At 39.0% G+C, this 12124-nt stretch overlaps 1 protein-coding gene across 1 annotated transcript; it reads left to right on the forward strand.

The window, feature by feature from the left end:
• The first annotated feature begins 6948 nt into the window (after positions 1 to 6948).
• Positions 6949 to 8923, forward strand: LOC134799958 (adenosine deaminase 2-like). The gene has a single exon (XM_063772387.1). The coding sequence runs from the start codon at positions 7069 to 7071 to the stop codon at positions 8617 to 8619; it is 1551 nt and encodes a 516-aa protein (XP_063628457.1). The 5' UTR covers positions 6949 to 7068; the 3' UTR covers positions 8620 to 8923.
• Positions 8924 to 12124: the final 3201 nt, after the last annotated feature.

The following is a 12124-nucleotide window of genomic DNA, read 5'->3' on the forward strand; positions in this document are numbered from 1 at the left end:
ACCTAATTTTTACAATATTCAAAAAATCTAAAAAAGTCAACGTACTAAGGGGCATAGTTATGTTATGGTCTTATGGTAAACATACATCAAATAATGTAAAAATAATTTCCATAATGTCAATATCCAGAGAGGAAAATGAGGACTACGTTTGTATGGAGAAACGGTCGCCCCCCTTTCCTCTTAACAATTTGGAAAAGTATTCCCGGGTGGTAGATACTTTTGGCGCGTTATTTCATCAGCTACGATTCTGACTATACCAATCTACAATACGCTCGGAACAATTTTAGTAAAATAACTAACTCTATAGTTTTTTTTAGCATTAGAAAGAAGGTAAACACAAACGTGTCTTTTTTTTAATATTGAAAAACGCTTTAAAAAATTAGTTTATAATTACTTATGAAAGCAAAATAATGTAAAAGATCGTATATGATTTATAATTCTAATATATTTGCTGTGACCTTAATTTTCAATTGTGATTTTTACTAAAAAGACACGTCAAGATCGCTTACCTTCTTTCTAATGCTATAAAAACGAACTATAGACAAAATATAAATCAATAGGGGATATTACTGCAATGTTCTGCCGTCAGAGTGCAGCACTACCGACTCAGTAAATTCATAGACTAACTTATACCAAAGACATATGTAACTTCGTATAAGACGAATAAAGTCTAAGGAAAAAACATGCCTCGGTATTCAAGTAAAAGTCATTCTCGAATAGATGCCGCACACACCTTTAGCCTATCCTCGGCTAGATGGCGTGACGACACCGTTTCATATTTAACAATTTTAACACATAGATATCAGTAAATGAACATGGATCAAAATTATATAAAAATAATAAAATCATTTATCCATATATATAAATTTTTTGATAACTTTATACGTTTTCATTTTGAGTTTTAATCGCGTGTCGATAGATGGCAGTAAATTTACAGTGACTACAAAATTTACAATGACAGGACCCCTCTATACTATCTATTATTTTTGCTTATACATACTGTGCCTTAAACTGTTTTTTGACAAGTTTTCACAGACAATAAAATACGACATTGATGCATCAAGGCGGTTTGTTAACAAGGGCCTACCGGTAAACGCGAAAATCGAAATTTAGTTATCTGCCTCTTTATCGCTCGAATATGCAAGAGTGATAGAGAGATTAGATAACGAAATTTCGATTTTCTTGTTTCGCGGTAGGCCATGCGTCAATGTGGTTTGTTTACTGTATGTGCCACAAAGGTGCCACCTACGCAGAGCTTTGCCTAATATTCCCTATTATGTAATCTTAGTTTTAAGTTTATCACGAATAAGATGCTTGATTCTGATTCTGAATCTGAATTAGTAATAATCTGGTAGTTTTTCGGCTTTTGCCCTCAGATTTCCCTATTTTTAAAAACTATTCATTTACACTGTATAACTTTAGTGAGTTTAGTGCTTCTATTCGATTTTAGATGGCAGCACTAACTATAGGCAATATTCAAACACGATAACGCGCGACATCTGCCGGCGAATAGTGTAACTTTTGAACGATACCGAGTTTACTGTCACCGACGGCGGCGGTCTCCGCAATCTTTAATAGATAAGGATGATAGAATAATGAACTAAAAAACATACCTATAAGTAACTATTAGGGCCACTAGCACCAATCACTAACCCGGGGTTAACTGGTTAAACCTGGAGTTGCCATGGTTACCAGTACAATTTGACACTGGGTTAACGGTTTAACCGCTTAACCCCGGGTTAGTGGGATAGTAATACATGATGAAGGGCTTTCGACAGGGAATAACGCGAACTCAAGAAAATTATCAAAACAAGAATGGTTGCGAATCTGAGCCACTTTCTCAGCAACTTCTGCATCAGATAGTAACGGGTAAAATGGCTGGAAATACTACATTATGATACAAGTGCGGAAAGTAGGAAATTCGCAACAAGTAGTGATAAATTAAAACACGTGTTTTAAATCGACACGAGTTGCGAATTACCTATTCGCACGTGTATCGTACTACATACATAAAACGTTTTACAGCCCTTTAAATTTTCGACAAAAATAGGCACGTTAATTGCTAATTACCGCACTAGTGCCGCTCCGATAGGTATATCCTCGGAGTAATTAACAATGGAGCCGCCATTAACAGGCGTTCCCCTCTGTCGAAAATAGGCGGCCAATGGTCAACCACATGTCAACCATATGTATGGACTGACGTTTATCTGACATGACGTACTTACCTATACATTTGATGTGCCCCTCCCCCGCAAAAAACGGCAGACTATTTTGTACCGAAAATTTTAGACATGGCGTCTCCGTTGGTTATATCCTCTAAGGGTATATCTGGCTCCAATTTCACCACGGTGACAGGTGCGACAATTGTAAAATCACTGTTGCTGACGTCACAGGCATCCATGGGCTACGGTTACCGCTTACCATCGGGCGGGCCGTATTCCTGTTTGCCACCATCATTGTTTTATTAAAAAAACTTTATTATATCGGAAAAAAACAGATATTTCTCTTGCTAAGTTTATGACAATTGTCACAAGAAACACTACAATTGTCACGAAATTCCGACATATAACTCATTACCTGTCAAGAATTACCTACAATTCTTCTAAATCTTGACAATTGTCAGAATTTTCGCAAAAGAAATAGCTGTTTTTTTCCGATATAAAAATTTTCTTTTAAATAATACAATGATGGTGGCAAACAAGAATACGGCCCGCCCGATGGTAAGCGGTAACCGTAGCCCATGGATGCCTGTGACGTCAGCAACAGTGATTTTACAATTGTCGCACCTGTCACCGTGGTGAAATTGGGGCCTGATGGCGACTTTACCTATTCCATGAATCTAGTATTAAACTGGATTGGGCATGAGTGGTGGGGGTAACTGACAGAACGGGATAGTCTTACGTATCTTTCAGTAGGAGTAGCAGAGAAAGCGCTAGGTATTATTGTTTGTCCTTGTCACAGTCTCACATATTTTTTGTTCCCCACCGTTTTTTAGTATGGATAATGAGATATATGTGGATGAGATAACAAATAAATTCGGCCAATCATAGTGACGCATTGCGTATGTTTTGTGGAGGCACGCGTATACCACTTCTATAGGATCCTACCTTCTATGACCTATTCACATTACGACTGCTAAGCTAAGCGAGCAAAATATTGTTAAAATTACTTTGCTATGAAACACGCGCAGGCGTTAGTTTTTCCACAAGCAGTACTGTACAGTCGACGTCAAAGATATGTTTACACTTTTGCGCCTTATGCCTTTGTAATAAGGCGAAAAATGTAAACATATCTTTGACATCAACTGTACGAACGAAGTCAAAGATTGTAGCGAATTTACACCTTACTACAATGAAATAAAGTAGGTACACAAGCCTGAAGAAATCTTTGATACTGTATCTGTGTCAAATTGTGTCATGTCTTAATTAGAATGTCATTAGGTAGATACTTACAGTAAAACTGACCGGCTGATTGCGTTCTCCCGCGCGACTCCATACTTGAAGTCGCGTATGGAGTCGCGCGCGAAAACGCAAGTTATGCTAGCCAGTCAGATATCGTAGTATGGAGGCTCCAGTGCCCAACACAGGTCCAATAATTGACATTTTCAATCATAATGTCATAGCAATAAAGTTGACAGCAAGGTGTCGAATATTGGGTCTTAACATGTCGAGTATTGGGGGTGTTTACGCTATCTTGGGTTACCGTTAAAGTGATCATAAAGCCCTATTTAGATGGTTCAAGAACTTGCATGCAAATCATGCAATATTCTATAAGTACCTACCTGTACCTGCTAACTACAGAGTAGGCAAACCTTGGCTTATCGGTGATACTTGGTAATTCGGTGATACTCCGTTATAATCTTACACAGTTCTCACCATGAGGAAATGCGAGCTATAAAATCGTTGGCAGCTGTTAGTTTTGATGCTTGCAATCGGGTTGGCAGCGATTTAATTGCTTACATTTCAGCATTGTGAGCTCAGCGTAATTTAACAATGCATTATCACCGAATTACCAAGTATCACCGATAAGCCAAGGTTTGCCCTTCAATGAATTCAGTTGATCGACCAAAAATCGTATGACGAACGTTTGATAAGATATAGCTTTACTCGTTAACTGTCGTAAATTCAAAAGCGCCTATATACTCATAATACAGAAATCTGCTGATTATATACCTATACCTGCATATAACTGATAGAATACCTAGTAAGGACGTGTTGTCATGCGAAATGTAGAATGCCCTAGAGTGGCGTAAAACCGAATTCCTCGGCCAAATGATAAGCGGGTGATAAGTGGGTGACATTCTACTTTTCTTGATTAATGCTACTGATTAATTCAAGTGCGATATGACACCGAATCTAAAAGAGTTACAGTTTAGTCTTACCAGACACCTGTATTGACATTTTCGTGGCATGTGCTGCAATTCCGGTAGACACAGTCAATATCAAAAGCAACAGAACAGACTACGCGCAAAAGTCTACGCATTCTTGAATAACTGAACAAAAAGAGATATGTCTATAGATGTATCAAAATTTTCGAAATATATAGTGTTTATTTCTTTCGAAAATATGAGAACATTCTAGGAACGTACTTAATTATGTCTGTCCTACGTTCCTGGAATGATCATGTCATACTTTATCGCCGTCAGCAACCTTTGACGTTCTATTCTCGTTAGATATCTTATCAGTTAGTGATTCGCTGAAAACGTAAAACCAATTATATTATTAATGTACATAATTAACTCGGTACATAACCTCGTACACTAACAAATCATGCAAATCTACTTACTTATACCTAATCAACTTTTTTCATCTCTCGAGACACATGTGATCATAGTAGTGCATTTCATTTTAATTCGCGGTGCCTATCACATTATTTTTCAGGTTAAAGTTACTAGAAGGCAAAATAAACAACAAGTGAAAAAACAATTTCAAGAAACCGGTCGGAAATAATTAGATAAAGGCGTGTCCAGACGGGGACAATTTTTCTCCAATCTGATTAAATTGTCCGATCAAATCGGGCCGTGCGGACGCAAACGCCAATTTGGCTCGCTGAATTCAACCGCCGATTATGACAGATATTACCGATAAAATGGGGTGCGGACGCGGAGTGTTATTTTAAACGTCTAACCTCTATGAAATTATGACGTATAAATAACACTTGCACTGCGTGTGCTATCAAAATCGTTGCAGACTTTGTCTTGTTTTAAATCTAGTCACAACTTGCAAGTGCAAGGTATCTTGCAAGAGCAAACCAGAGGGCCTACCGCGAACCGCATTCGACGTGTTGCCTCCCTGTCACACTTACGTACGAATGTACAAGCGCGACAGAGAGGCAACACGCCGAACGTCGTTCGCGGTAGACCCTCAGCTAGGATACAGAGATGACTCATCAGTTGATGTTTACGATTTATTTAGACCAATTTTCCTATTGATAAAGCTAATACAGAGAAACGGTTAATGATGAAATAAGTTATGCAACTCTGCTGATAATGGAATATTAGGTAGAGATAGACCAAGATAAGTCTGCAGCGATTTTGATAGCCCTCGCAGTACACGTGTTATTTAATATTTATACCTACGTCATAATTTCATAGGGAGATTTAAAACTATCATGACCGGACTGGACCAAACGCTGGAGTTTCATTACAAGTCATGTCAGATTCATGATAGTGTCGGGGCCGTAGTAGAAGTTTGACGTTTAAACTCGCGCTGCGTGGGCTATCAGAATCGCTGCAGACTTTTCTTGGTCTAACTCAATATTGAGAGGAAAGAGAGCGATGAGTTATCCATACAAATGTAATCCTCATCTTCCTCTCTGGATGTTAACATTATAGAAAGTATGTTTACACATTTTGATGTATACCTATTGACCGTAACTTGACCTTTTTAGGGTTCCGTACCCAAAGGGTAAAAACGGGACCCTATTACTAAGACTCCACTGTCTGTCTGTCTGACAAAAGGCTGTGATATTATGGCCGTGTTATGCGTAATGGAACCCTTCGTGCGGGGGTCCGACTCGCACTTGGCCGTTTTTTTTAGATTTTATGATTATTATGAGAAGCGAAAAACAATTTTATAGATATATACAATTTTTTTAATGCTCTTAACTCTTATAAGTGTCACCATCATCATAACTTAAGAGCTTTGCTCTTGTCGGTGGAGCCAATCATCTCTTTCTTGCGCCAGTCTTTTAATTTCCTCATACGACGCATTATTTTTTATTTGGCTGAAATAACCAAAAATTTGGCTTATAAGTGTAATACACAAAAAATCGATAAACAACAAACAAGGTGCATAGCAGATCTGTGGTTGATTACATCAAGCTGTGTCAAAACATTTTCAATAATGACAACAACCAGAAAGGAAATTGCGGACTATGTATGAAAAGGCGGTTTCGACGTCTGATGATGAAGCCGGGAGATTACCAGTCAAATTAGAATTGTGTCGATTTTTTTTCACAGATAGGCATTTTTTGTATCAAATCAGCGGTCAAAATGTCCATAGACTATGGTGACTGCTTACTATCAGGCGGGCCGTATGCTCGTTTGCCACCGACGTGATATATAAAAAAGTAGGTGCGGTGCGTACACAATATTTTTCCAATATTAATGTCATTAAAATCATGTGTTGCAGCCAAAACATTTCACATTTACTCGTAGATTAATCTTACGTCTTATCGATATAACGGTTTTTTAACATTGTCTGGTCATTGACCCATACACCTAAATAAATCGCTCACATAAAACGCCAATCTATCAATAAAAACCAAACCTACACGTTCAATGACCGACCCCATAACTTACAAACAGCGAGAAAAAACTATAGAGGTAACATTGATAAACGCAGAGTACTTTAATAATGATCCTTCAGTCTCGAGTTTCTTTGCGTAACTTTTTTTACCTTGAATTTTTTATTCCTCTCTGTGTAAAAGCTATTTGCCGCGAAAAAATAAAACTTGCTAGGTACCTATATAAACGAACGGACGTCAACACTCTGACCACAGTAATCGCACTCGAGGCGTCGAGTCAAGACGGAGTCTATCCCGGTGTCCCGCGAAAAAAACAACAACATGCGGCTTATTGTGATCGCGAATGTTTTGTGTTTGCTTTCCGCGGATCCGTCCCGCGCGCGAGCCATCGACGATGACGTACCGATCATCAACGATTACACGCACAACAGAGCAGATCTACTAGAACTCGAACTCAACGAATCTGTCGGAGGCAAACTGCATCTCACAGAAAAAGAACAAGCTGTCAACGATATCCTCATGCGCTTGAAAGAGAAAGAACTGGACAACTCTTTTGATAACCCGCAATTTTTCAACTTTTCTAGACCATATTTTACGTATAAAGACGATATGAAGCACTCTAAAGTGTATCAATTGATGCGACGGATGCCGAAAGGGGCGGCGTTGCATGTGCACAGCTCCTTGATGCTCGACGCGGATTACATGGTGAAGCTGACGTATGAGAACCACTTATACGCTTGTCTCACAGAGGACGATTTAAAATTACACTTCTCCGACGCCGAGCCGCTGCGACCTTGCCCGGTTAAATGGAATCTCCTGAGCACACTCAGAGACGCATCCGATGACGTAGCCCAATTTGACGCAAAATTAAAGGAACACTTCACTTTAGGCACCGAAGACCATATGGGATTTAATACAAATGTAAACGAAGCATGGAAACAGTTCAACAAAGTTTATTACACGATCAAATCTTTGATAAACTATAGGCCTGTCAGAGAAAAAATGTTTTACCAAGCTTTACAGGACTTTTACAATGACAATGTATTGTATATTGAAGTGCGCAGCGGTTTATCCAGCTTGTACGAGCTAGATGGCACTCAGCATGATAAAATATATTTAGCGACTCTTTATAAGGAAGTTACGGACAAATTCATAAAGGAGAACCCTGGTTTTATCGGCATAAAGATTATAGTTTCCAGAGCCCGTTCAGCAAGTGTGGAACAAGTGCGTGAATCTTTAAACTTAGCTCGTCAGTTAAAGAAGACCATACCAAACATATTCGCAGGTTTCGATCTTGTAGGCCAAGAGGATTTGGGTAAACCTTTAAAAAATTTCTTGCCAGCCCTATTAGAAGCCAAGGATGAGATAAATTATTACTTCCACGGAGGTGAAACTAACTGGTACGGGACTGCAACGGACGAGAATCTATTTGATGCCATATTGCTGGGATCTAAAAGGATAGGACACGGGTATGCGCTGATGAAGCACCCAGCGCTTATTAAAGCCGTCCACCGTAATGACATAGCTATAGAAGTGAATGTGATATCGAACTCGGTGTTATCGTTAGTCCAGGACCTGAGGAACCATCCTCTGGCGACGTACTTGGCGCTAGGTCTTCCCGTGGTACTGTCGAGCGACGACCCCGGCGTGTGGGGCGCGAAGCCTATGTCTGACGACTTCTACGTGGCCTTCGTGGCCATCGCCAGTAAACACGCCGACTTGAGGATGCTGAAGCAACTGGCGATCAACTCTATAAGGTACAGTGCTTTAGATGACAAGGGAAAAACGAAATTATTTAAATCATTTGAGAAGAAATGGAACGAGTTCATTGATGGTGTTATAACTGATAGTGATGTATTATTAAAATTGTGATTACGACTCTCGTTAGAAAAGAATAAATAGTGAAGTTTATGGACTGAAGAATATATTTATTTTATAGGTAGATGCACTCATTGTATTTATTTGCGGTATTATAGATTAGCTGATATCCCTGGTTTTTAGGAATTTCTTGTATGTGCTTACTTAGGTATATTACAAATTACAAAGCTCCAAGTCTATGCAATGAAGGGCACAAGTGCAATACTATGTAAGGAGCTACATAGGTAGCTGATAGACCTTTTACACTATGATGAATTGATAATTAAGTATTATGTACATACATAGGTATGCTCATGTTTTATAACTTTTATAAATAGTTTAGAATGTGTATAAAAATTTCATAAATAATCTTAACAATTATTGCCAAATTATGTCTAAATATATTACGTATTTACATATATGTAATATGAAAAGTAGGCAAATGAAGTATTTTATAAAAACTATGAACAAAATAAAAGTTATATTGTTTTCTTAATTACTTAGTTATTAGTTTATTTCGTTTATGTACTTAAATGAGAAATACATAAATAGTAACAATATCACATCCATCTCATTCACCGTATTACTGCGATATCGCAGAGTAAAAATAACCTTTGACCTTTTCACGCCAATCAAAGTATGGAATGTGATAATGATAATGATAACATGTCGCCGGCCGATGCGACGTTCGTGTGTGAATGGCTTAATTAGCGGACACATAAGTCGCATAACGGTGGCAAGATCCGTACCTACTAATATTATAAAAACGACAGTCACTGTCTCTCCGTCTGTCACCTTCTCACGCTTAAACCGCTGAATGGATTTAGATTTAGATGAAAGGCATGAAATAGTATTTTATACAATCGTGATATAATAGAGAGTTGTTCAGTCGAGTACCGTGTTTAGGCAACGAAGCTTGCTGAGTTGCCTAAGTAAGGTACGAGATTGAAAAGCTTGATTATATCACTATTGTATACAATACTTTTTCTACTAGTCAACAAAAATAATACTTTAAACTAGTAGAATCATACAAACAAACCAAACCAAAAGTATACAGCTAAGATTCGCGAACAGCTGTGATACCTTCATACTGGTACGCGACCCGGCCGCCGCGCCCCGCGCCCTACAGCGAGCTGGTAACGACACCTTCTCGTAACTCATGAGGCCCTGGTACTTGCTCCGCGCTAAATTCAATTTTTAGACAGTTGTTTTCTCGATTTTGGCCACCGTAGCCTATGGAGACTAACAAGCAACACTAAGTGGTTTTCGTAGTCTATGGATGTTGCTATATTAAGGGTGTCACATGCGCGTTTCTGACGTATGAACCAATTGTTTCTACTATACAACCTAAAATAATTAATTTGAGCTATGGTTTTGTTTCGTCCTCTTGATCGCGGCGAGCTGTGATTGGTCAATTTCATTATAGTTGACTAAAACTGTATCGATATGAATATGATAGTTGAGTTGGGAGCCCATACATTAAAAATACCCAATTGCAGTTTGGTATAAGAAATCTTAATTCAAGAATTACAGTCGACTAGTAGAAAAATAGGTTTTTCACACCTATAATTTTTCACAGCTCTCTTGTGTGACCAGCGCTTCTGCGTCCTTGCAGCAGTACTGCTGGCTGGTACAGTCACTCATCGTAAATCATCATTCTACGCAGATAAAGTCGCGAGTACTAAGCTTGTATACTAAATAGTGAGGTGAATACATTTTTCCTTAGTCTCCCGTTGACCCCGAACGCTGTGAAGGGTTATAATCGGGATATAAACCGTTTTAATTAGAAACGTACAATTAAATTAAAAGTTGAACGATTCTGTCCTGTCTGTAACATTACGGCACATTAGCACCATCAATTAACAGCTCCGCCTGGAAGAAATGGTGAGTGACCTTTCAAAAAGTCTTATTTCTCTTACACTAGATATTCAATAGACAACCTTCTACTACCAATTATAAGGTCGGAATTCAGACGGGAGCAGCGGAGGAGAAAAGACGTTTTGATAAGAAACTGAGTAAATGAGACGCGACTGTGAACATTCACGCTGAATCTGTCACAAAAAAAGTTTGTCTGAAGAGCCGCCTGAAGCAATTAAAAGATATGGATTAATTATATTCGTAACAGTGACTCTAGTGCAGTGGTGGGCAAACTTTCTTCATGAGGGGCCAAAACTTGAAGGAATTTCAGAGGAGGGCCAGATTTACAGCAAAAATGTATTTTTATTATATGGGTGGCCATATTATACATTTTTTTAAATGCCCGGCGTCGGGCCAGATAAAATCCTTTCGCGGGCCGGACCTGGCCCGCGGGCCGTACTTTGCCCACCCTTTTGCCACCCTAGTGAGTAGAATCGGACCGAGCAAAGTCTGCACGGACTTTACCTATAATCCTATAATATTAATAGAGTACCTAATTACATACTTTATTACCTGGTGTCCTACTGCTGGGCAAAGGTCCCTTTGATATTCCTCCGTCACGATATCTTTGGCCAGCCGTTGAGATATATACGTGCAAGTCGTCCCGCCATCACCGCCTGGTCCTCTCCCTTCTTGCGGCGACACCATGGCTATTGTGTGGGTGAATATGCGGCAGACATTGCCGGCCCAGTACCATTTCAGCTTAGCTCCAACAACAGCTAGTGAGCGTTTTGAGCGCAGCTCGGTTAATCGTTTTACTCCTAACAGTCCTAACAGCATACATTCATAAAATAATATATTTTAATAAAAAAATGGCAGAAAAAGTGGTAGAATGACGCTTGAGATATATTCAAAGCCGACCATCTGGTCACGCACAAAGTCAAAATAGCTCCGGATTTACCCTCAACGATGCGCAGAGGCATGGATACAACTGGATATTAGGAAAAGACTTGACATTTAGAAAAAAATCCAAGATGAAATCATCTCTTCTGAAGCCCAGTGCTCCAGTAATACCCACACTAATGTCGACACCTATTCCCGAACCGTCACTAATCAACTAATAGTTCACCCTTAGCTGAGGCGCCGCTCAGAAACGCATCGCGACGCGTGACTATCCCATGAGCCGTGTCGCTGACGTGACGGGCCGAAACGTCGGATGAGCCGTGTCGGTGACGTGACTAGGGTTACCAGACGTCAGGAATTTTCCTGACATGTCAGGAATGTTGGCCGTTTGTCAGGAATGCGGCCGGAATACGAAAATGTCAGGATTTTTTGTGAATTAACACACTTTTTTATTAAGTACCTAAAAAAGTAGGTACGTTATTAAAATTTACTTACATATAAATCCAAAATAGAGTCATTTTCATGGACTGGCTCTAAATCAATTTTAAACAATGTATCAAGCAATAGGGTAAAAGTGGGATAGTTGCCCCACTTTTTCAAATGTCCAATTATTATGCAGAAGATAAGCTTGGAATAGCCTCAAACATTTATTATTATTAGTCCATGTATTAACGAAGAAACTTATTGAGATAATTTGATTCTGTGGATGTTCGTTGTTAAATAATGAATGTAACAAAAAAACCTTACGTGAGAGGATACA

This window comes from Cydia splendana, chromosome 19 (assembly GCF_910591565.1).
Source record: "Cydia splendana chromosome 19, ilCydSple1.2, whole genome shotgun sequence".
In the NCBI taxonomy this organism is placed as follows: Eukaryota; Metazoa; Arthropoda; class Insecta; order Lepidoptera; family Tortricidae; genus Cydia; species Cydia splendana.